This window comes from Anas acuta, chromosome 4, assembly GCF_963932015.1.
Source record: "Anas acuta chromosome 4, bAnaAcu1.1, whole genome shotgun sequence".
NCBI classification, from domain to species: Eukaryota; Metazoa; Chordata; class Aves; order Anseriformes; family Anatidae; genus Anas; species Anas acuta.
In genome coordinates, this window is record NC_088982.1 from 42188475 (window position 1) to 42215884 (window position 27410).

General features: G+C 35.5%; 1 protein-coding gene across 6 annotated transcripts in view; it reads right to left on the bottom strand.

Annotated features, from left to right (window-relative positions):
• Positions 1-27410, bottom strand: part of TTC29 (tetratricopeptide repeat domain 29) — a 277281-nt gene that overhangs the window by 106791 nt on the left and 143080 nt on the right. For 3 of the 6 annotated variants that reach the window (XR_011096153.1, XM_068680902.1, XM_068680903.1), the window contains exons 1-3: positions 18320-18464; positions 15938-16034; positions 11994-12077 (exon numbers count right to left, since the gene is read on the bottom strand). Coding sequence is in view for 4 of the 6 variants with exons in the window: in XM_068680902.1 (XP_068537003.1) it covers positions 11994-12077; positions 15938-16034; positions 18320-18329 (191 nt within the window). In the remaining 2 variants the exon portion in view is untranslated. Of the gene's footprint in view, positions 1-11993; positions 12078-15937; positions 16035-18319; positions 18467-27410 lie in introns of those variants that run through there. The other 3 variants (XM_068680900.1, XM_068680901.1, XM_068680905.1) reach the window with 3 other exon arrangements.

Here is a 27410-nt window from a genome sequence, read left to right on the forward strand (position 1 = left end):
ACCAAATGTACAGAGCACATTTCTTCTTTGCCAAAGATAACTGTGTTGATAACTCTTAAGCAATGAAACTATCTTGTGTATAGCCACTCAAATTTTAGAGGCATAAAGATAAAAGTTATCTCACAAAGCTATAACTAAAAACAGGCAGTACACAAAGAGACGAACAATACATTTGTTTCTTTAAATTACTACAACACATCAGCCACAAGTGCCTGATCACACGAAAGATACAGAAAGGCCAGAAATGAACGATAGTATGGGGATGAATGTTATTAGTGACACCTAAGAGAGAGCTTAACACTGCAACCGATTTTTGAAATTGGTTCAGTTATCCGAGTGGATCCAGATGGAAACGCCAGGCTTCTTTCTCCAACAAGCAGCCCTTCTGAGCAGAGGAGCAGTGTCAGTGACAGAAGAAAACTGAAAAGTTCTTGAAATATCTTTCAATATCTTGAAATAAGTTATAAGTCCTCAATCCTCAAAATCCTTTTTGTACCACTTTTTATAATATTGTGCAGCATGTAAAATAAGAGATTAAATACAATGCCTCATGTTTTACATTACTGCACATTACTTTATTCCTAACATCACTATCAAAAATGGATACCTAATTAAACGTATGTGATTTATTTTATAAAATCCAACTGCTAACTTTATGGTTCTAGTACATTAATAAACTAGTTTATGCTGAGCCTTTTGAACCTTACTACCTCATGTATGAATTATGATATATTACTAAAACAGCAAGTTTATTTTTCTACATTGCGTCCACGCCGATTTTAGGTTTCCTTTGAACAATTATGTTACTCCGGGAAGCAAAATGAAAAAAGACTGGCCTTTCATTTGGTTGAAGCGGAGCCGTTCAGGAGGTTTAATGGTCTCTGGGGGCATCTACTGGAAAACTGGAAAACTGCAGGCCGGACAAGTTAATCAGGCAGCTGTCAGCGCGGCACGGCGCGGCGCAGAACAAAGGGAAGGCGCAGCACGGAGCCTGTTCGCGGGGCGCAGCCCGAGCAGGGCGCAGGACAAGAGCCCGGCTCCGCTGCCTGCGCTGCCTCCCGCTGCTCGCTGCCCCAAAAGCACGGTGCCAGAAACATGCCTGCACTGCGCGCAAGCAAGCAATTAAGCTAATCAGATTATAAGGAGTGCATAGCCGGGTAATGTTACCCGTGTTTCATTTTGAAATTGAACTGTAAGGTGAATATAGACCTGAAGTCTTCTTTCCCCTTTGAACGACCACATGCGCATGTTGGGAGAAAGATTTCAAATGCACCTGTAAAGACATCTTATTAATAACAACAACATCTGTTCTTATGATCAAGCAGAAGCAAATAAATCTAAACTAGCAGATTACTTATTTTTAAATCACGAAAGCAACAGATGAAAGCCGATACTTAACGCAAACACAGAGGAATAGCGGATGCTCAGCACTGTCTGATTGCACACTCGTCTCCCTCATCCACAATCTCTCTCATCTTTCATCGACATCTCTGTTGATGTTACTAGATATTGGTTCATCCAGGTTGGGTAAAGTAGTGAAACGATGTCACCTTACTGATCTGGTTGGGTATTCTGCCTTTGGCATACACCAGCAAAATTCTGTTCACTTGTGGGGTGGTGTGTGTGTGTGTGTGTGTGTGAATCAGCAACATTTCCGATACTAAATAAATAAGCACTAAAGTTAAAGCTGCCATTTTATTAGGACCATGTTTTAGATGGCACAGGTAGAAGCAGCTATTGAATGTAGATCTGCGAGCTTGAAAAGGCACTGCTGCTGTTCACATGGAGCGCCCTTTAAACGTACCAGAATATTGCTACAGGTATTTCACTTACACTACACAACTACTTATATAATTTTCTTTTATTATCATTGCTATTCAAAGCCATCCAGAGCCATGCTGAGAAATCTGGCTTGAGCACAGAAACGTGATTCTGATCTGCATTTACTGGTGCAAAAATCAGAAACACAAATCTTCACTGAGGCTAATGAAATTACATTGCTGTTGCCATCTCAGGGACCTTCCTATGTTACCGTACTGTACTTTTACAAGAGTCTTAAGCAATGTGTGGAGATCAGCAGAGTATCATCCTACTTTCCCTTTAACTTCAAATCCTACACAACAAAGCTATTTGCTTTCTATCCTTTACAGAGAGAAAAGGAAACAGAAATTAAGAGGCCAAGTGACAAGTACTGGTATTAGGAATAATCAAAATAGTCAATATATCATATCAGAATTTGTTATTGTGAGCTTAACTCTCCATATCTCCTGTCTGATGTGGTCAGTTACAGACATGCAAAATAGGTGCAAATGGCTACTAGTTTCAGATGCCATTTTTTTTTTTTTCATATTAAAGTTTGTATCTTTAAATTCTCTAGGATTTAGTTAGTACTATAGGTTAATGCCAGCTGCTGATTACAATGCAAGCGTACTGTAATTATCTCATTTTGTAAAGCACTAAATGGCATAGATTAAACAACGATAGTATATAAAATTAAAATGTATTAACAATGTAAAATAATTACTATACCAATGATTGTACTATCTAAAAACTGTATTCAGATAGATTTCATCCACTTGGGATTTCCTCTGTAGCTCAAAAGTTAATGACTGATATAAATGCCTTAGATCAGGATGACAAAATTTAGAAAAAATAACCAAGATATTTTTGCTTACCTTTATTTAAGCAAGTACTAGTTATTATACTTATTGTCTATAAAACTACATGAAAAAATAATATAAATCAAGTATGTGAACACTTAGCTACTTTATGCTTAACTTATACACATACACACATAATATAAACAGGGACGTATTAGAATTTCCTCGGTAAAATTTGGAAAGTGTATGCATAAAGTAAAACCAAATATACTACAGAAAGCAAAAAAGATAAGCGTGCCGTAAGTGCTTAATATTTCAGGCTGTTCTGCCTAAGATTCAAACAAAGAGTTATCATTTATTTAGAGCTGGACATCCAAAAAACCTTAGGAGTTTTGTAACAGTTGGTGAACCACGTCTGTAGTAAAGTCACTTTTGCAGGGAGAAGTACTCATTTAGATGCTTAGTAAATATGGGCGCTGAAAGATTTCACCAGTTCAGCATTCAGTGATGCTATGATCAAGTGTTACAGCGGTATTAAACCATTCACTCACACTGCTAGAAACCACATTGTCATGCATTTACATTGCAATCCACCAAGGTTAGGTACATACCGAACTTGAAAAGATATCCAAGTAGTCAGAGTATCTGAATTCAGTGGGAAAAAATATAAACATGAACACCTGGGTGAGTCAAGCCCTCAGTGTGCTGGTGTACTTAGCACATTTTCACCACATACTGTTACTGATACAAGGATATTTAACTGCATGAGGGCACAACCCTCTTTAATCCCAGTTTAAAGGCTGCCTGCTTAAATACTTCTCTTTTAATGAAATATTTACTGGGTAGTAATATGTTAAATTGTAGAATATAGCAATCTCATTAAAGAAAGATATGAAAGTATAGTAAATGCTATTAAGTAGTAATAGACAGTAGCTTACACATGAGAATTTTTGATTACTAAAGCTGAGATTAATAGGATATTTTGGGATGGGGTGAAAGATTTTAATTCCAAATTATGAAGATTAAATAGCTAGTATCCTACTATAAAAAGCAAAAAATCAACCAACCCCCCAAATGTTTTGATAAGTGGTCCCTACTCTAAATAGCAAATAAAAAATATTGCATAACAATTTGTACATATCATCAGAAGTAGGAACATCTCCTTGAAAAATGAATTATGCAAAAATTATTTTTTTAAAAAATAAGGAAAGGATTGTGGAGTTACACATTCAGAACTGTTAATGTAAAGATGAAAATAAAGTGTATCAGAAAATAAATATTATACCCTACATACAAGTACAATAACTTTCAGCACAAGTAATGCAGTATTTTTTCATCTATTGCCTCGCAGTCTGACTATTGTCAAACCACGCTTTAAACTAACTCATGCAATCAAAGGTGGATGCATATCCTGTCAGTAGGATCCCACAAAGAACACACATATTGGACTCGCTTTCTTTTGTTCAAAGCTACACTGCCACTTTAATACTACATAAAATGAAAAATTAATCAATTATAAACATCAAAGGATGACATAGAAGAAGTATTTTAAAATGAATGTGAGTACTGTAATAATTAAGAATCCTCATTAACACAGAAAATGGAGATATAAATTTAGCAATGAACTTTTGGCATATTTTGTTTCTAAACAGAAATGTAATGAAAGCAATTAGAAAAAAAAAAAGGTGCTAACCTTATAAAAGTGTTTCTCATACAACAGTGCACACACCTGTAATCATTACTTTCTATTTTAAGCACAAGAAGAAAAAAAACATTATCTTCATTAATCTTCCTGCTTTTCTTTCTAAATTAATTACACTCATTAACAAAAAGTAATTCCAACCATATTTTATGGACAGTTATTTATCAAAATGAACTATTTTTTAACTTTCCCCTCCTAATTCAGAGCTGACCTAATGGACCAAGAGCCAGGAATTTCTGCAGTTGTCTTTCATTATCTTTGAAAAAGATAATTATCATTATTTTTTCTCTGTATCATTTCAAGCTTAATCATCATCTTATGATTACCATAAAACACTATACAAGGCTATTCATTTACAATCATACTATTGCCATGAACAATTCCCAGAGTATTTTTGCATTTGTTTATGATGACCTACTCAGTCTCAGTACCAGAACTTACTCAGTAGTCTAACGACAAATAGACAGAGATTAAGTGTGAGGGAAAGAAAAGCAAGGATTTTACAAATTCAGAAGGATTCACTGTGAGAATTATTAGGAAGTCATGACTGCATCAAGGCAAATTGGACTGTCTTTCTTTATTTCACACTTTTTCATATGTTAGAGATGCTTCACCTTTGTGGAATAGTTTAAAAATAGACGTCAGTTGTGTATAGCTTGTACATTATCTCCAGTACTAAATATTGTTGAACTACTGAGAAATGAAAGCACTAGAAAACCTTAAGACCAAACTTAGTAAAAACAACAAGTTACATAAAAAAGAAAAACTTCAGCTCTCTGTGTTCTTCTTTATTAAAGTATGTCATGTATTTTATCTTTGCAAGAGTTTGATGAGTTTTTGCAAGTAAAATTCTGTTTCCTCTATACTTGCTAATAGTCATGAGAATCTGTAGTTTGCACCTTCCCATTAAAAATGTATTGTATTTTTTGAAATTATTCACCCCGCCTTTTATCCAGATCATGTCTTTGAAAGGAGGAAGTAGATAATAAATGGAATAATTCATGATTTCCCATTAAATATGAAACTTTCTTTTGCAGAGTTTAGAAAATGAAGTTCTACATAATGTACAGAAGTTGATTAGAACTTTTTTTTAACCTTTTCAAGAAAAACCTTTCACATTACACAAATGTACAGAGAAGTTTCTTTAGGAAAGGCAAACCATTCACTTCCCACACAGTTCTGTTCTTTAGATATCTGTCCAATTACACTAAATCATATGTTTATCAGGCCTGAAATTCACAGAGATCATTCATCTGACCAAAAAGAATGTGTGCCTCTAAGTACTAAAATCTCTTTTTGAAAGTTGTTTAATAAACATTGAATCCTGGTCGTGACAAGTAAGATTGTTAGGAATTATTCAGACAGAAAAAAAAAAAAAACATATTTAAATAATATTGTGAAAGCAATGGCAAAGAAAATTAAAATTTATCATCTAGCTCAATAAGTAACTTGTGCCATCTCCCTTTCCACAAGCATCCTATCAGCAGGGAGTTTGGGATAGAGCCTTAATTTAAAATTTCTTTTACTGTGAAAGGCTACATTTCTCTGCTTTTGAATTACATTCTTCCTTAGTTATTTTAAAATGAAGAATCATCCTTGTGAAATGTAAATGAGTTGACACAACATTCGACCAGTTCTCAACGTGAGTAATGTGACCACAGGTTATAAGGTGCTCTTGGGTCACATCCAAAGACTGGTATCAGCAAGAACAGCAAAATCTTACTAAGACTTGACTATGAAAGGCAAAGACCAGTTGACTTCTTGCTGCTTTTGCTGCTTCTTTAGCTGCTTGGAGCTCTCCTCTCTCCCTCTGTCTTCTTAGTATTATACAAAGAAGGAATGGAAGCAGCTTCAATGAGTCCCTGACTATAGCCAAACACTGTGCAATCAAGGACTGAAATACAAGGGGAAAGCAGAATTTGCACTTACGTGTTAGCTGATCTATGTCTGAAATCTCCTTTTGCAAGCTTTTGGTAATAGCATTTGCATCTTCTTCCTTGCCTTAGCTCCATACTAATAAAATATCTTTACTAGCTTTTATTCTTAGCAGTGCCTCTGTCCCTTAACATCCTCACTCCTCAGTTTTACCTCCTAAACCATTTTGGGGTGGGGGAATTCATAACACAAAAGAGGTCAAATCCACCTTACAACACAGAATTCCCAAACCTACATTACGCGTGTCCAAATTGGGAAGCTCCTGTAAATATGTCAGGTTGCTAAAAAGAGAACATGGCAATATAGTAAGCTGTCAATGAAAAAAGAGGTCCCAATCTATTTGTTTAGGAAAAGATACCACAGGTAACCTATGAAGACAGTTCACTAATTTATTTTGTAGAAGTGAAAGCAACTAGAAAATTTGGATTAATCAAAGACCCAATCAGTCATTTGTACTCAGCTTCCTTAAAGGAACAGGTCCATTAACACCAAGAACAATGACAAATACAGAAACAAAGCTAAAAAGGAGCACAGGAACTGTCATGATTTAAACAACTGATCAACACAGGACAAGGTCAGAAGAAGCCCAGTCTAACAGCAGGGTTTAGTAGTCTGTCATGGCTGTGATGAAAATGAAGGATAAAACACTCTTCAAACTAAGTCTTCTCCTCTCCATCAGCCCACAAATCCCATTCTTCTCCCTTACTGGACTCTCTGGAACACCCTGGCTCTAATCAGGTGAGGAGGTTCCTTTCTCTCTAGTCCTGGAGGACAGATGGGGTTAAATATGCAGAGACCAATGGGTAAAACATGCAAGGACATAGGACAGAAATCTGTTATTTCTCCAAAGTTATCTTGAAGACTTGCATATAACCCCTTGTTGATTTTCTGACATCTTTCTTTTTTAACCTGCCCTAACTAAGATTGACATTGAAAACAGCAGGAATTTGGGAGAGGAGGATAGTTAATAATTCGTCCCTTCAATTCTTTAACTGAAGAATGGAAAAATAATCTGTTATATAGCGGTACCATAAGATTCAAGATGGATACCAGGTCATTTTTGTTCTGGACTTGCCTTTTTTTGTATAAACACCGTCTCAGAAATTAGAAGATGTGGAAAGGTACATTCGCTATCTGATCTATTTTACACTTTTCAAAATGCAATAGTTCCCTAGTGTGGGATTCAGCTGATAAAACATGGATGTCTACAGCTGAGCTGCTCAGCCCAAGTTCAGTATATAGGCAACAGAGAGAAACAGGTACTTCAAAAGTATAATCCACCTTATTCTAAAGCAGTTGTCTGAAGATTCAAAGATGGGGTTCAGCTAATCAAGAGATTTATTCTTACTTACCTCCATTGATTATATGGGGTGATTAACCTAGTTATTTGGATCTGAGTTAAACTTGTCTGAAATCCCCTTTGCTCTTTTTGCAAAGCAGGATATAGGTTTACAGAAGTAAAGAATTACTACTGTAGTCACTAGTCATCATTCCTACAGCAAAAAAATATCACATTCCAGCTTTCTTATGTTGAGATGTTGTCTTACTCAAAGAAGCACAACTTTTCTGTAGTAGTTGGAAGAAGCAAAAAAATGGTAAAAGTCTCTTTAGACTGACTCTAACATTACCTCACATCTTGTAGCTAAGTGCAGGTGATGGCAATCTTTTGACTGGAAAAAGTAAATAAATGACAAAGCCCATTGTTTAAGAGGGCTGTTTAAATACTCACCTGCCTTTGAAATTACCAGAAGCCTGTCTCATAAAACATGAAATTGCTGGGGAATAATTCCAAAGTTTGGAGGACCCATACAGCCTTTGGAGAATTACAACATTATATTTAATTAGAGTAAGAAAAGCAAAATAATACTTTAAACTCTTCCAGTTTCTACTTCTGGGGATAAGTCTGACAATTTGAAGGCTGAGGGCCATGCTCTGGACATAAAAGTTGCAGAAAATGGAAATGCTGTCACCTTCCAAAAGAAAATCTTGCAGAAGCCTACGAAGAGTCAGACACCCACTTCTATACAATCTGCAGACCAGTCTTCTCATGAATTCTACGTAGAACAACTCACTGTATCTCAAAATGTTTATACAATAATTTGTCTCCTGCCTGAAAAAGTAACATCAAAGTACGTCTTTACAGAAAGAAAATTATCAGGTTAAGCTGTCCATAACACACTGCTCAACCACAAGATAGAAAACACAAACACTACTGTTTCTGCTCATCTAGGTCAGCCAGTATCTTCTCTGTATAATTGAGAAGTCATCTGACTACCAACGAGTCCAGAGTGAGGACACTAGAAGTCTAATCCCACCATCTAATTCATAGAAATACATCCAGTAAAACCAGTAATGCAGTATTTTTGTTACTACCAACCACAGCTGTTCCTCTCATCAGAAAGATTTCAAAATGTCTCTTTTTAGTCTTTAACTCTTTTTTTGTTCATATGGTTTTATCCAGATAGTTTTAATTTGCATGAAGAGGAGAGAACTGTAACTTGATCTTTCTGGCCCTGACAAAAAGATCAAGAAACAAGAATAACATTATGAAATTCTGGACCATTCTAGGGTCTACTTTCATGTGAAGACTCAATCCTGGAATCAATCTTTTGATGGAAAATGCCTTACTTCACAGTTCATCATGAACCTTTTGACACTTAGATCAGCCATAAGAACAAATTTTAATTTTTACTGCAACCTGATTTCAAGCCATTAATGATTTGTTGAGTCAAGACTAAGAACAGTATTCAGGGAAAGCACCATGAAGGCCAGTGGAGTCAGCCAACTTTCTCACAACTTACAAAAGGCTGTGGCAAGAAAGCGGTCACCTTCTGCATTAATGGGAACCCTTTTTTTTTTTTTTTTTGTCTTTTTTTTTTTCACCCCTCCCCTCCTCATTTCTTTTCCATTCATAGCTTCCAGCACCACATTTACTTCTGACTTCAGGACACGGGCTTAGAGAAAGAATCAAAACAAAATCAATAAAAAAAAAAAAAAACAACAAAGCAATATCTTGTTTTAATGTAATTGAAGTACCATCTTCCTTTAGCATTGTTTTTCCTTCCTCCTCTATCATATCATCCTGATACAAAAAATACTACCAAAAAACCTCTGCATTTCCCCAAACAAACAGAGATTATAACATAAATACACTTAGAGGAATTCTTCTCATTTACTGAACTTCGGAAGAGAGTACAATACTGTATAACGGAAAAATGACTGCAACACCTTTATTTGCCTTCAACTACAAAGAAAGTAGCTTACAGAGTTTTCATAGAATAACAAGCAGCACACCATTTCAGGGAAAAATTTTAAAGAATACTGCTTTTTTCCATATATGTAATACTATGCTTAAATTCCAGCATTTAACAGGTAATAAACTCTTATCTGCCTAATTGGCACTGAAAAAAGTAAATGAAGTTTAATAGTAAGCAGAAGTGTGACTACAAGAACATTTTGACAAAAATAATTGCTTAGTAACAACATGGACGTTCATTTAATAAACTGTTATTAAATAATAATTTATTATTAATTTCCATAGGAGCATGAAATTGCTTGTAAATATTGTCCTTTCCAATAAACAGAAAACAAACTAATTTTATAACTAGAGTAATAGGAGCATATTAGCTAATTTTTTTCACAAATTGCCAAGACTTCTCCCACCCGCATACCCTAGCAATTGTCAGCATGGGGGATGCAGAACTCACACTTGAGAATCATTAATCAGTACATCCTTACACTAATGAATCTGCATTTAAACATGCAGTACCACTGATCTATCTACACATGCACAACTGCTGTCAGCACAACTGCAAATCAGTGTGGAAGAATTTGCTTTAGTTCAAAAAAAGTAAATTTCTGTTAAAAATCTTGTTAACTTAATTTGTTGACCAAACTCCAGGACGCTATTGCTCTGGCTAAAACTAGTGGCTTTTTGCTTTAATTTTAAAGCACTCAGTGACAATTCTTCTGGAAAAAAAAAAAAAAGATAATAATAATAAAAAAATATATAAAAGATCATAATTCCATTATACAGTATTTAAAAACTTAAAATCTGTTCACTAAGTAAGTATTGTCTAAGTATCTCAACAAATGTGCAAGTATTTAGGTGGCAAAAGAAAGATGCCCTGCCCTTTTATACAAGGGTACAACAATCTACTTTTGGAATGAAAACTATTTTAAAGCTACACAACATATTATAAGCCCTTTCTCACACTTTTTTAATAAAAGTCTTTTGTCTGCAGAGGCATACAAAACGTAACATTGATTTTGGTAATATTATTTACAGATATGGCATTGCCTTACTTCTAAATTGGCTCAAAATTACGTTTGATGCACTTAGTTTTTTACAAGTATATTAGCCCAGTACTAATGTAGCTGTGTAGCTGCTAGTTTGTTACTTGTTATTTTATGTTTGTTTGTTTTTTTTTTTTGCTTTAAAGGTTTACTGAACAGTACTTGTAAACTATATACTACAGAAATTTTGTAACTGCTGAGTTACTATCAAAACTTGAAATTCTAAGAGTAACTAAAAACACAGACCATGAACGCAATCTTTCAAAAGGTGTACTTAACAAATCTGCCTAGAAATAAAACAGAATATATATGACATTTCAGTTTTAATCGTTAAGAGGTTTTTATAACTTTGAAAAACAGCACGTTAAGAAACACTAAGGAAACTGCTTCAATGGCACCCCACTTTGCCTTGGTATTGCAGGACCTTGATATTCTTTGAGCGTGGAGCAGATAAAGCTGCTGTGAGGCCAGGAATGGTTAGTATGACAGCACGATCAAAGTCTACACAGTCTGCTGGCTAAGTATAACACGGTAGGGTTTTAGGATACTGCTAAAGTTATTACCCCTAGACTTAAAATACCCCTGGTATTTTTCTAGATTCTCATTTGAAAGTGCATTATGAAGGTTTGCAGGTACATCCTTAGGCTAGGAGGAAGAAACGAAGCATGCTGGCCAGCTGGTCAAATTCCTGTCTGATTAATAGAATGTTTCTAATCCACAAGGGTGATCTTGCAATATTAATTGTTAAGGAGCCTAGAGCCCTTGTATGTGCATCTTTTTATTATTTAAATATTGAAATAAATAAATCATCTCACTTAAGCAATTCAGATTTGTAAGAATTATTTCATTAATTTTGATGGTGCTGAACCCCAGCTCTGTTAAAAGCCCCCAGAAAAATAAGTCAGTTGGTAGTCTCTTGTAACATCTAAGTGTAAACACCTCAGCTGCAAGAAATCAAAAATTATATAGATTTCTTTCATTCATTGGGTTTTTAAATAACTAATGGTGTATTAAATGCTTCACCACAGAACTCAGCAGTTGGGCTTCACTAAATAATAATTCAAAATTACAAGAACATGTATGTCTATATACTAAGCTTGTACCCCAGAGGAGATATTTCACAGAGGCTCAGAGGAGGAAAAAAAAAAAAAAAAGGTAAAAAAAAATAAGCACAATTTCAAGTATAATTACTGACACAATCTTAAATACAGCATTACAAACATGATATAAAACCTTGGTAAATACACAAATTAATAAAGCCAAGGAGTTAAATGCTTTGATACATTTAATATCAGGAGAAATATCCATCATTATTTAATATCAACTTCAATTTTTAAATGCCAAGTTCCACTAAAAAGGGTAGGACCTAGGGAACTTTAAATTTAAATGATTATGATGACTAGAAACAAAGGAAACAATAAACTTATGGATGTTAAAATGCCTCAAAAAAGCCAACTTACGCAGCAGCTTCTTGTTTTGACAACCCTTTGATATTCTTCGCCAAATAATCATCTATGCCATCTTTGTCTTTGATCAAATGAATCCTAAATTTAAATGAAAAAAATTAAAAGAAACACTGTGAGGTGCTAACATAGACTTCTGCAGCATGTATAATATATTAGCATTGCCAAGTAGAGCTAAATACTGAAATATTGACAGAGTAATGTATCAGACATTCTATAAACACATACAAATATCTTTTTAATTTTTAGGTCTGTAGCTATTTCAAATCTTTATTTCTGCAAGAAAAAAAAAGAATTGGTTTAGCTTTCACAGACATGGTTATGTGATATTTCTGTCTAAGCTACAAGAAATTGTGTTAGCTAAATCAATAACAATTAATTAGGCTACCTATATTTAATCTGTTTTCTAAATCAGAGCCATTACATTTTTGTGTTATCAGTATAGACCAGAGTGGTCTAATTTATTGTGTATTTCACTTTTTCAAAGAAAAAAAAATCCCCAAATCCAATTCAAATATATCTTCCTTAGTGCAATGCAGAGTTTTAAGTCTGCTCTCAGCTGTCCACTGTTTGAGCAGTGCATTACTAAAAGTGCTCTGCTAGAGGGGTAACAAGTGGGCAGTGGCCAAAGAAATGGCACAATTCCTAAAAAATTCAAGGTGCTAAGATCTAATTTTAAAATTTGAACCATATATCATTTAATCTTTCATTTGAGCCAACATCTCTACTCTGATACGCAAAAGACGCCTCGAATTTTAAAGTATAATATGCACTTCCTGACCATAAAGTGTATTTAAATAGATTCTGATATTCCAACAGCAGAGGACATTAACTTCATAAAAGTAATGTGAATTTATTTTTGTTCTTTAAAAGACCATAAAGATTGTCTGGTTAACCAATCAAAGATAAAAGAAATTCAACATTACTGTTTCACATAAATCTATTACTTTCCTCTCTCTCTGTCTGTATTACATTGCTGTCTTTCATTATAGGCATGAGAGTAATTCTTTTCATAACATTAGCTAATGTAAGCATCCTGCTCCTTATTGCTCTGAGAATATCAGAGACACTTCATGAAGTTCATTTAAATGAAAACAAAAGAGCTAAGCAATGTAGAGATATTTTGATATGTCTGTATTTAAAACAATGTAATAGTGAAAACTTCCAGCACAAATAAGGCATTTCAATTTGTTCCAGAATTTACTACCACTGAGACGCACCAACAGAGGCTTGTGCTTTCAGGCAGCACAGAACACAAACCATGTGAATTGCTGCTGGCCACAAAAAGCACACACCTTATAGATACTGCCATAAAAATTCAGCAATAATCAACATCAAAATGTAATCAATATCAAAATTTTCAAAATAGTGACAAATTAGGAAGACAGCATCATTAGGACAAAGATAAGGCAATTATTATATATTTTAAACTGATGTAAAATATATGTTAAGATACAATAGTTTCATTATACCAGGTAACAAAAACATAGTCACTCAGAAATACCAGTTTTCAAATAAGTATAAGCTATTCAAAAAATGTACCTGAAAAATAGCATGTCTGTGTAATTAAATATGAACTATTTGGTAGAAAATGCAAAAATAGCTGAACTTTGTGCTTTAAGATTGCAAAAATGAGCCTTTTTCAGACCACAAACACATAGAGAACCCACCAGATATAGAAGGAAAAACACTAAAAGGTTCAGAACCCCAAACTGAAATGTTCAACTTAATATACAAATTTCTAGGCATCACTTTCAGCTTTCTTCAATTTAATCTATGCTGCAATGAGAAAAATAAATTCAAACTGGAATAAAGGGAAGACTTATGTCTTCTCACTATATTCTCAAAGATATTTAAATAGGAAGCAATCAGGAAAAAAAAAAACACAAAAACAAACACAGAACCATACATGTATATGATTTAAACTGTTACCTGCCTTACAGTCAAGATAAAAATTCCTGAATTCTGATTGGGAACACTTTCTAACTTAATAAAAGAAAAAGACATATGCAGCCAGGGTGAAAGAGAGCAAAAGCAACAACTTGCAAACTAGCTGCTGTTTACGTATGCCTCACCACAGCCTGTGTATTGGACTGATGGAAGTAAAAGACAAGCATACATAGGGGAAAAAAAAACATAGTAGATAATTCCACTACCTCCAATAATCATTACTTAAAATATCTTGTTATATGCAATGAGAATTAAAAATAATAGAAGTAATTAATGTGAAGAACTGACTGTGTGACTTAGAATAGACATTGTTTCTAATAGAGGAATGAGTTGAGGATGGCACTGGCTAAGAAGCACCATTTCTTTTCTTCAATAAATTGTCACTTGCTTCTTCCAAACGGTTTAGACTTATTTCTCCAGTGTTCAATTATGACTCACTGTATTTCATAAATAGTTTATATAAAAGTATTCTCCACCTGTAAATTGAATCTTATTTAAACCACTCCCTTATTAAAAACAATGTATTTTAATCCAAGGGACAGCTATCCCAGTTAGCATTTTATACCATGCATTCTTTTAACTATTTCTGTTACCAGTTTACAGAGCAAAAATAGCTACTGATTATTACTAGAAATAAACTTCACAATAAATACACCTGGCATTTTAATCAAAGAATAGAACAAAGTTGCATGAAATACGAAGGACCAAACTGATTCTCATGTAACTCTCTATCCCCACTGAATATTCTGTTAACTTAGACTCGAGCTTTCCCAGCATTTCCTTTCAAAGAAAACGGCAGAGCTTGTCTTGTTCTAATCACTAGGCACCTACAGCATCGCCTCCACCATTACAGAATCACACATTTCTTTTCTGCAGATAGGCACAACTTCTACAGAATGGCTGGAGAATTATCTTCTAGAATATGAAATTTCCTAAGCAAAGGAAAGAAACAATCCTACCTCTGAGGTAAGTTCTCCAGCAACATAGTTACCAGAAAAAGTGAGGGCTGCAGAACACGGCTCCAGCCATACAGATTTAAATTATTAGTTTTTTAATATCTTTTAAGATGCACATAATTGCATTTTCTCATTCTATCAATGTATGAGAGAACATCTGCCAGTATGAAGCCCTGAATCCTAACTGCTTTAGACATGAAGAAGCAGCTGCTGAACTCAGAGATACCCCAGACCCGTGAGCCAAAGGGCAGTGGGGAACACGCAGACCGGGGAAAAAACAAAACAAACAAACACAGAACAAAACGAGAAAGGAAGACGAAGAAAATAGCCACAAGTCTTTCTGAAATGGAGGCAATTCCAGAAAAAAGAGTATAGATTTTCAGGACTACAATTATGGATGATTAACTAAAGAATACATTTGTTTTATTAAATAGTGGGGCAGAATAGTAACTGGGAGACCAGTACTCACTGGCAGAGAAACAAAAATGTATAACTAATAATTAGTAAAAACTAATAACTGGGAGGAGAAATAAAAGCTGAATGAAAAGCCATGCAGGCATATGTAAAAGGATAGCTTGAAAGGATTATGGCATTGTATTTTACTCTCTCGATTATTAAGTACAAGATAATGTTTTTTCAAGACAGTTTTATTCATTGTGTTTTGAGATACCAAACTGTTTTTTTTGTTTGAATAAAAATAAAAAAAACATATTATTATTATTTTTTAATCCAAATGAGTACATTTCCATTGACCTTCATTTGCACCAATGAAAGACAACACCTACTAATTGGAAATAACATCCTACAGCTCTTGAAGAGGGGTTGAAAAGTTAGGATGAAATATCAACCTTAAACAGAACACATTTCCTTTTTCTTTCCTTTTAACAATGAAACTTTCTTAACAGAGGACTTCCTTCTCTTTGATTCTTGCATTTTTAAACATCACAACAAAGCAAGCGTAATTTTGCATATTGGCATAACTGATTGAAGTCATTCATGGTAAATATAGTATTCTGAAAGAAAAAAGGCACATACCTTGCAAAGTCTAACGGTGGGCAAATGGTCTGCTCTATGAACCTGGGATGCTCCCATGGGCTTTGTATGACTGCTTGAGGCAGCACATTCATTTCAACTAAAACAAACGCACACCATATTATTTTAAACAATGCCTTCGCAATGATCGGGCTTCTTTTTATGTCACATCCCAGTTAACTCTCTTTTATTTCCATTGCATTGCGTGTAATGCTGGGCTCCAATTCCCCACAAATACTTTCAGGCCTCAGCTTTGTCTCATTAGGCCATAATGTATAGGAACAGTTGCGATTTTACTTTCAAAGGTTTTCTCTGTTACATTGGACTGTTCTTCATTTACACAGAGGCAAGCAATGCAGGAGTCTTACTTGCATGTGATTCTCCATGCTTCCTCAAGCTACGCAGGCCCAAGTATTAATAATACTCCAAGTTAATACATAAGGTGAAGACAGGATCGAACATGCAGTGTGCTATGCAACAACAGGTACTGCATTAACATTCAAAATAATGCATAATTGCACCAGTAACAACCATTTGAGTAGAAAATCTAAGTAATACTACAGTTGCAGCACAGGATTTTACTTAAAACAGAAGCACAAAGCCCCACAGTTAGGTAGAATCATCTAGCTTGACATTCTGAAGTACATAAATGCTAATAGGACTTTTTTGTCATATAGAGCTACTGTGTTTTTTCCCCAAGTATTCATCCTACACTTCGTACCATTAAAGTTTCAGCTGCCAGTTCCTTCATTTTGCATGTCTGTGATCTGAGGACGTTAGCAGCAGGAGCACCCTTACTTTTAAATTTGGTTTAATGTAGGTATTGCATGCCCTGCTGGTAGGCCTCAAGGCACAAACTTTTAATAGGGATGGGAAAACAGAATATAATGGGGTGGGGGGTGTTAACTATTTGCTACATTTGATGGAGGGAAATTTCTTTTACAGGAAGAAATAGATATGAATCATCTTGATATGGAATGAGTGGTATCAGACTAGCATAGTATTTTATATATTAGCCTTTTGTGGAAAAAAAAAGTCATTTCACTGCTGAAATATTTTGTTACAGCTATTTTGAAGTATTTTTTGTACTGTTACTTAGAATGGAGTAGCAATAAACAACTATGAATTGAAAGGACAACATAAAATGTGATATTTCCTTTCAGTCATTCTTTGAGGTTTAGTTCTAAGGATAAGTTTGTTACAGAAATAAAGATATTATTTATAAATAATTCGCAATTAGAGGCAGCAACATTTTACACAAGTGTGCAATTGAAAGAAAATAAAATACCAATAAAAGCATTTAGGTAATTCATCAATATAAAAGATTATGCTTCCTATAAAGAATGTCAGGTTGGTATCCACAAGCAATATAGAAAGGAAAAATCTCTTTCTAGGAAGATGCTATTGAGTGAAGAGTAGCAAGTAAACTTTGTAACAACATTGAAGCCCAGAGAAGAGGCAAAGCTCTCTACAAGCCTCAGTTTTGAAGCAATGGGTGGAAAAAAAAACACAAACAGACCAGGGTTGAATGGCAGGTGTTGAATCTGGCAGGCAGAAGAGCCAACTAACTGCAACAATGGGGCATGAAACTTAGGGGTAGCAGCTGTAAGGAGGCCCAGAAAACCCTGTCAGTGCCGCTGCAACCACCATAAATATCTAGTTTTAACTAAAAGGTAGGGGGACTCATGCATCTTATCTACTTAACCAAACACCTAGGGAATGCAACAAATGACAAAACAGCCCAGTTTGGCACTAAGGAAGTGCTGCCTCTAGCTCCTCCTGAAATCAGTAGGAATCTGCCCGTACTCTGGAATCACCCCAACATACATTTAAGCTAAAAGGCCAGCTGGTGGGAATGGCATTTCCCCGTGTATTTTAGGTGGCAGAGAACAGAATCTCTAGTTCTTCCTACACATTTTTGAAGCATGCTTAAGTCTAAACAGAGGATGGGTATTTCCCAAGGCAGAGAACAGCCCAGAAGTGGCAGAGCTGCATCCAGCCGTCTTCGTGGAGATGTTTGCTGCTACCTTGCACCCCATGAAACAAAAGGACACAACAGACCTGTAGCCAAGCTGCTTTGTTATACTGAAAGCACTGATTTGACTTATTAAAAAAATCACTATGTTTTAAAAGTCTACAGCTTTTTTGACTTAATTTATTCCAGGTAACCTGCATTGGGTCACAGCCCAAGGCAGCATTGTGTTCCCCCACACTCGAGCCCCTGCCCACCATAGGGTCCTACAGCATTTCCTAGTCTACCAACTATGAGCCAGGAGCATTTTTTTCCTCCCTCACTGCTTCACCCCCCTGCACAACCTAAACCCCAGAGCTACCTCAGCCCCTCAAACACAGAAATAAAGCCACTGGGCTTCCCAGGGAACGGACCTCTCCTCATGGCGCGGCGCACGGCGGTTACCGGCCCCCGGCCGCGAAATGGCGGAGCCGCCCCGCGGCCGAGAAGGGGGCGCCAGGGCCGGGACCCCTCGGGCTCGGCTCCGGTGCCGCGGCCTCGCCACGGCCATGGCAACGGGGGCGGGCGGCGCTCAGGGCCGCCCTCCTGCCGCCGCCCTGCCCAGGCAGCAAGGCCAGGTTTAGACCGTGTGAAAGCTGTGAGGAATAAGCGCAGCTCAAGTTTTTAGACGTTAACAGGTCTCTGATGTCAAAACTGCGGAGGGTTTCTGAAGTCCCAGCTCGTTGGATGGGAGGGGACGCTGGTGGATGTTCCATCCAACCTGTACGAGCAATGCTCACAGAGAAGTCTTTGCCCATCTGCAGTGGAAAGGAAAGGCAATCATTAGAAAATCGATATACTCAGGCTAACTGATAGCTTCAACTTCATTGGAGCTCCAAGAGAAGCATATCTCAAAGCTAAATAAGTTTCTGAAGCTGGCAGGCAAAGAATCAGTGGCAATATCTTATTGATACTTAAGGGAATGTTTATATGTAGTCTCTTAGGTTATATAAGAGACCTTATATAAGCTGATCACTTATAGTGGACAAGCTTTTTTTCTTTCAGGATCTCTTGTCTTCTCAGACATACTTCAGGTCTTTTAAGCAGTTAAAATGAGCAAGCAGAGAAGCCTAGACCTAACCTCTAAGAGATATAACATGAAGACCGGGTTTGGGGAAAATTCTGTCAAGGAGAGCCCGCAGCCTAATTTATTGTAACAAAGGAACTTTCTTCTAAGGGACTGATCAGCTAGGGAGTCTGGGAGCTTCGAAGAGTTGGAACTACTGAGAAAGAACCAATGAATTTTTGGGAAGTGTGAATGGAAATGATGAGAAACCATGATCAAGATGCCAAAGAGTACAAAGAGCACAGATTTTTCAGTAGCCTCTGTTCTGCTGTTGGAAACTTGACCCCAGCAGAAGAGGTCATTTTTAGTACAGATTTGACCTAGTTATTCTTGCTAAAACTGGTTGGAAAACTGGCATGTCAAAATCAATTGTTATGATCTATTTTGGAAGGATCAAGTGGACAGAAAGCACTTCAAAAATGGCATTACCTGCTTCTGAGTTGATGGCAATCGGAAGCAAATGATCTTGAATGTTTATGGGTCAATGTTCTAATGGATAAGTCAGAAGTTGACAGAGTACTTAGCTGATATCAAATCACACTAGAGAACAGCATGACCTATGCCTTACCCATCTATAACATACCGGGAAAACACTCGTGTACTGTGGTGATTTTCAATCTGAGTGACACATGCTGGAGGTCTCATACTGCCAGTGTTAAAATGTACTTGGAACTTCAAAATATTTTAAATGTCAATTTCCTAACTCAAAAAGTGTTGTATCCAACGCAGGGGAATTCTATATTAGACCTCACCTTGACAGATAAAAAGGAATTGATCACAGAACTAAAAATTAGTCATAGCTTAGGTATAACTGATAATGATTTGATCACATTTGTTATGAGCAAACAGAATTAAGTCCAAGCCAATAATATATACACTTAATCCTTTGAAAGGCCTTATTTTATGAAGGTGAAAACTACTATAAGTCTTTTGGGATAAAGAATTGAATTTGAGATGGTACAAGGTTAATTGGAAACTGTTTAAGTATGTTAGCCCAGATACCCCCAAAGTCATAATCCTAAGGAATACATATTTCAAAAAGCTATGTTGGTTAACAAGGAAAACTTCTATGAAATAGAAGAAATGGGGTATCATACTTGTGCACTGAAAGTTAGAAATTGTAGAAAATGACTACAGTCACAGGCAAAATATGGAACTGCCAATATAAAACTCAGTAAATAAATAATTTGGTAGAGGACAGGTAATTTCTATTAACATGAGCTTCTGCTAAAAAAAAAAAAAAAAAAAAAAAAAATAGATCCTGGCAAGCAGATTTTGTTTTCATAACGAAGCTGCAGGTTTCACATATAGATTTAATTAGACTTCAGCAACACATTTGACTTACCATACGTATTTTTGCATGAAGTGCTTCTATACATAAACTTACAAAGAAAACTTACAAAAAATGGGAAAAAAATGGCAGATTTAAAATTACTGTTAATGTTCTGGAATAATACCTGAAGTAGTTCACAAGCAGCCATTTTACACTATGGGTATGTCTGCTGTGTTAAACATATATAATTCATTTGACTAGGAAGCAAAGTAAGATTTCTTTTTTTATGGAAACATGTTCAAAGGATCCTGAGTGCCAAACAATGTGTAACTCAGAAAGGACACTCGTTAACAAAGAATCAAAGGCAGTCACTATCTGTGTAGTAACATAAAGAGGCAATATCCTTTCTGTGGTTAAGGATGAAACCAATTGCTATTACAGTGCTATGTTGTAGCACCAATATAATTGGTCTAGAAATGTTTGGCAACTTCTGAAGGGGAAAAAGTATCTGTTCATGGAAAAAAAATAAAAGTATTTTCACTTGCTAACAATTTTTGTTGTTACCACTGGGGTTGGTCATCTAATTTTATGGGCACTGGAAGTGTCCAAGGAAGCATAACATTCTACAGCAGATAAATTTTGCAAAAAACATTTGTGTGACAAATGCATTTTCTTGAGTAAAACATGGCTTCCAGATATTGGCATATTCAAAAATCTAACCTAAAAAAGTGCAATATATATTTATCATTTTGTATAGGTGTTGCCCTTAGGAAATGTTTGTTCAGCTTTAATGGCTGGATGAAGATGTGATTACTTCAATATTGCTTGTGCTTAGATGCAGCAATGCCAAAAACTTATCAAGGCATTTCTGGATAGTCTTGAATACTGCTCACAACAATAGCTAAGAATCCCTGCACTATTTCTTTATCCATATTAAAAAAAAAAAAAAAAAAAAAAAAAGCACTAAAGATGATAAAAAATCCAACAGTGTAATGATTCTTGTATGTACTGAAATTTTGTAGGCTATCCCTCATCTTCAAAATCATAACTATCATCTCTCTGCTTTAAATGTACTGGAGGGAGCATCATATACGTAGCTTGCTTTTGACTCCTGCCTAGCTGTCCATCTTCACCCCCTAATAGTTTTGATTTTTTTCTGTTACCTGTTAACCTGTCTGCTAAATATATATATAATAATTGAACTGTCCTTCCTCCTCCACTCTAGAAGAGGGGGGAAAGAAAATGGGAGTTGGGGAAAACTGAAGTGATCATGGAGAAAAACATGAAAAGAGAAGAAAATGTCAAAGTGTCAAAAATGCAAAAATGGGGAATGGGACGGTAGCAATGCTGAGCATTCTACCAGGCAGCAGTCAGTGTACAGACATGTACAAAGTACACAAGAAGTACAACAGCTAGTGCAGGCTGCTGTGGAGACATGACAGGATGATGGAACAGGAATGATCTCTAATGAGGATTTCTTAATCAAACTTCCTCCTCCTCCAGGCTGAGAACCAGCGTCAAAAGGAGGTCAGTGAGGACATTCTGCAGCTCTGTGAGACCTCGGATGGCACACTAAGCTAGGTACTGCTTTGGCATGAACTTTAACCAAAAGGTGACTGTGGCACTAGTGTTCTTCATACCAGATGAAATACACAGGAACTAAGAAAACCAGAGAATTTCTGCAGACAAATCTTGTAAGGTTTTGCAGTCGATACTTCTAACCTGAATTTTAATTGTTTTGTGTTGTTTTCTTTAAACCAAGTAACTAGAAATCTATCACTTCTCAAAACAGATAATCTTTCTGAAAAAAATGAATATTTTTTCTATGTATCTTTTCCTTATACATGTGAGATGTAAACAGCATTTCTACCTTTCAATGTTACTATGTTAGTGAATTGTGTAGCTTACTATAGTTATCATAGGCCAAATACCTCCAAAAATGGTTTTCTTATACACACAAAAAGAACCACTTCCCTAGGTACTTTACAATATTTTTCTTTCATAGTAGACTCTTCAAGACTGCATTTAGGGGTTTTACGCATAACCACTCTGTGATACCCCTCTGGTTTCTTCAGAGATGAGCATGAGGAATTTTTGGATTAGTATGAAGCCCAGTCCTGCCATGTGTTGATCAGGTTCTTTGTCAGTTGATAATGATGATTGGATGGAGTAAATGTAATAATTAGCCACCTTAAGCAAGTCTTACATTTTGTTCCAAGGAAGCCTGTGCCAGGCAAGACCTGGTACTGCTTTCTTTGACTGCAATGAACAACTTTTGCATATAAAAGTTATGTTTCCTGTAAGAGCCATCAGTTTTAATTTCAGAGCCAGTTGTAATGCATAACTAAAACTGGATGATTTGGCTCTTATTTTTTTCTTCATGGCTAATACATATTTAGATCTGAGTAAGTAGTATCGCATTGACTAATGATTTCCAGTGTTCTTCTAATGTGGCACTTGCATCCTGTTCAACCAGCCTCAGGAATGTGTCACCATGCATCTCCTCTTTTAGCTTTCTATTTGAGTGATGAGTTGGAGACAACAGTGCCAATGAAGATCAAACAAACTTACGGTGTAAAAGTCACTGTAAAAATCTCTAGTCCTGCTATTCATTATATTTATTTTATGTATCCATATACTAGATCATTGTCAAGTGCCATTACTGGCATAATAGGTTTAGGAAAAAGCCAAATATTTGAAAGAGAATGCAAATATCTAAAATTTTTACTTCATGGTTCTTGTCACTTTTCATATTACTGTGGCTTGCAGCTAGTACTTAGAAAGAAGTCTTCCACAGTAATATTAGAGTAACATGATTAGACACCATCAGGCTTCTATTTATCAGGCTTTCCATTTCTCTCAGATTGCATAGTTTAAATACTACAGTGGGAAACTAAGCAAAATAGGACCGTGTTAACAATGCTCTAACCTGCTGGTGAGCATTTATTTATATAAGTTTTTCCATTAATTTCAAATGAAACCATTCATATGACTAACAACTTGGTAACGTAAGTAGCAACCCTTCCAGGTTTATCTCTAAATAAGTAGGTGTAAGGGCCAATATAGATAGTAGGAGGATAAATATAATTATGGTTTACTAAAACAAGCAATGGTTATTTCATTACCAATCTAGTATGAGTGCTTATGAAAGTATGGAATGTGCCTTGATAAGAATACGTACTAGGGAAAAAGGTATACCAAAAAAAAATGTGTTTTTTTTTTTTTTTTTTAATTTTACAAGAGTAGCATTTCTTCAGCTATTGAATTAAGGGATTGAATGGGAAAAAAATTCTCTTATTCAGGCCTTATGGTTCTGCATGCCTCAAAATTTGAGTTTTATGTTCTTCAAAAGAGGGTAGAAACATTTATTTGTAGTCCTGGAAGTACCAGAGATACCATACTTCAATTTTATGGCTATTAGAAACCACGATTGAATTCATGGAAACCTAACAAATTTCAGAAGTATCTAAACCACTAATTATTTAATCTGAGAGATATGTTTGAGAATAACAAAGAAGTGGCATTGTACAAAGGTTTTACTGGCATTTGTTGAGATCTTTTAATAAGCTTATCCATGAATGATGGGGCTGCAAGTAACAGTGCTTTCCAAACCTCAGGCTGTTAAGTCTTACGTTGTGCCATTGTAGGTCCTATATTCTACATGCATTAGGGAGAAAACTGCCCCAGCATTGCTGTTTTGCTGTTTATATCTTCTCTTCCCCTTTCCACCCTACTTCCCAACCCTTTCCATAAACTGAAATGAATCCCATTAATATCTGATCCTGGTTTTGTTTACTTATTTTAGGTATTATTATTCATTGATTTATGGGTATGCCTCAGATAGATTTGCACCTACTGAAACATTTGTAACATTATCATCTTATTTGCTTTACCTGTCTAGAATACCTGCATAAGAAGTTAATCAAACTACATCACTGACTCAGCTTGTAAGTACAACTTTTTCATCACCATAACGGTATCTACGTGACATCCAGCTTATCATCATGAATTATGGGGGAAAGGATAAACAACCTATTAAGAAGTTAAAGGCCCACGAAGGTGCAGTTTGATAAAGGATAAAAAAAATCCACAGGGTACATATAATAAGATCTCTCTCCCCTGAAGAGTGATTATTATCTTTCTTTCATGAGCGTCAAAGACCTGGAGCTTCTCAGTGCCTCAGGCAAGTGAGTTTGAAGGTCTCCTTCATGACTGAATGGAAAATAGTAATCAGAATTTAGGTTAAGACTGTTTATTCTGCACGGTATTTTTTAGAAAATGTTTTATGTGTAGAACTGATGTTAATAACTGATAGAAACAGCCACTGTATTAGGAAACCTTACTGTGTTTGTTGTATTCAGTGTGTCATCGTCTATTTCATCTGGTATATGTTGGGACAAGCTTTATTTCATGGAGCACTGGGCTAAATAGCTCTGCCTAATACACTTATTCCCATTTAATTTGTGCAGTCTTCAGTCTGTAATAAATGGAAGTCTGTGCAAAAGAGTGGTGACTTACAGATAAAGATATCTTTATAACCCCAAGAGAAATATGTTATTCTTAAATAAGTTTTCATTTCCTAAGACAAAATATCCTTACTGTATTGTAATTAATTAAATATGTCCTTTTCATGCTAATAGAAGGGAGTAGTATTTACATTTTTTCAGATTCCTCTGAGTGAATTTCTTGATTCTACACGAAGTATGACTTGTGGCTGAACCAGGATCTAACTAAATTAAAGGAGATACAGTCAAAATTAATGACTTAAGCGATGACAATAGAAGTATCCTGCACAGTTCTCTTCCTTTTCTGTTAGATTATGCCTAAGTTGGTGAAAGAAATCATTTGACATCATCAGAAAGATTGCTAGCAAAAGGTGCTCACATTCATTATTGTTGAAGAGTACTTTTTTTTTTTTTTTTTTTTTTCCCCAATAAGCTGGAACTCAGAAATTTTGTACTTGGTCCCTGAAGATTGTTTAAACTTCTATTACACTAAATGGCTCTTAAACTTCTGTTACTGGTTTCTAGTTCTGGTGATGCCCATTGATTGCTTTTCATCTTAAGTCATCTAAATTGTAAACAGTGACAACACTGACAAGTAACTACATATTATTTATAGATAATATTTCAAAATGGAGCCTAGCCTCAGACCTTTGTGCACTACTGCAGTGTAAATGATAAATAACAGTATGTTAGCTGCACAGAACAGATGCCTTTTGTGGTCAGTAGATCTGAAATTCTCTTTCTAGCTGACTTCTGGAACACTGTCAGTGACAGCCAGCACTGCCTTTGGCCTAATCCCTGTTGGCCTGTGATTTATATAACTTGTTCAGGTAGAAAGTACCCAGTGGAGGCTTACCTACGTTTTAAATGCCTACCTATTGAGGTTTATAACTTTAAAGTAGCTGGAGTGAAAAAGGCATAGAAAGGTAGTATCGAGGATAAAAATCACATGGTGTTGTTATGTAGTCCTAAGACATTTAGTGTATCATGCCAGAGACAGTTAAAATCCTTCAGGGCTGTAAGTCTATGGATTAATGGATGTTTTTTCTCCACTGTAAACTCTTTTGTATCCATAAGGCTAAGAAATGTTGCTCTGTAGGTATAGGAGATGTTTAAATTGAACTCTGGAAACTGCTTTGGGGATGAAAAGTACCATGTAAACATATCCTTCCACTTTCAGGACTTACAGGTACTTACCTTCAAACTGAACTTGAAGTTATCCATTGTGATAAAAGCATTGTATATATTAATGTAATTTCATATTAGTGTCTGTACCAAATTATTTTGTGGAAGTTTCTGATATATTAGATTGTTGTTATCAACCAGCCAAAACAGTGACACTGAAATTCTAATGGAGGCCATTTTAACATTCCCCATCAGTGACATGAATATAGGCTTCATTTATTAATTGTAGCTGATTAGCCACAAGGCAAACATTTAATTAAACCTTGAGAGACAATAACATTGCACATAAATTATCCATTTAAGAGCACATAGGTCTTTATATTTCATTAAAAATTGTTTAACCAATAACCACACATCTTAAGCTCAATCTGTGTTTGCACAGATTTGAAGTCAGAAAATCCCCTAGTGCATTGCTGTTTTTTCAGACATTTATTTCTTGATGCATTTTGATTTGTATTTACTTGCCACTTGTTCATGCTGCTTTCCTGATTAGTGAGACTGTCACTCAAGTCATGTATTAACAATTGATTAAAGAAGTCCAACCAAAATTATTTACTTTTTCATTTATTTCAAAATAGTCTAAAAGGTACAATAGGTGCTCGAGGAACTGTTAAAAGTAGAAATCAAAACAAATACAATTTTATATAGTTATATATCGAAGTCTTCTGCTTTGTATTATTTTTGTCCCTATGCTGCTATTTTCTATTCTTTTAGGACTGAGGAAATCCTACAATAACACATGCTTGTTGTATACATTTTTCTAAAAGCACCCATGCTTTGCTTGAGTTTGAACAGATCATTATCTGCTCTGTGAAGTAACTCTAAGAAGTGCAAGAACCCTCAAAATAATCGTGGTCAGGCATGGCATAAGCCTTGTGAGCAGGTCATTTTTCTTCAGAGAATGTTGTGTTCTGAACACTACATGTTCTGAATAATGTAGACTGAGGCAAAGACATCTGACGAGTAGGTGAGTAAAAGAGAAAAAAAAAAAAAAAGAAAAAAAAAGAACCCGATAAAAAAGAAATATGGTTTTGCTAATATAAAACAGTTTCATTTTTTCATACAATTTCAAAACTTGCAGCCCAACCTCAAAGTTGGGTTGATACTAAATACTATTTTGCTATCTAATGGTGTTTTATAAGGAATATAGGGGAGCATTATGGGAGGTTTCCTTGATTTTTCTTCAGTGTATTTTTGTTGATTAAAAAAATACACAAGTATCAAAAACATTTATATGTATTGGACAGTGCAAGTATTTCCTGAAAACAAATCAAAGAAGTTCTCATAAATGTCAGTGCCAGTCCATACACCTGCTGCCCTCTTTATCTGGATTTTGTCTTGGCAACACTTAGATGAAGGATTTTGCCTTTCTATTTACAAAGTGTCCTATTTTTAGGAGTACTGGAAAAACAGCTTCTACGTCAATTGTGCAATGA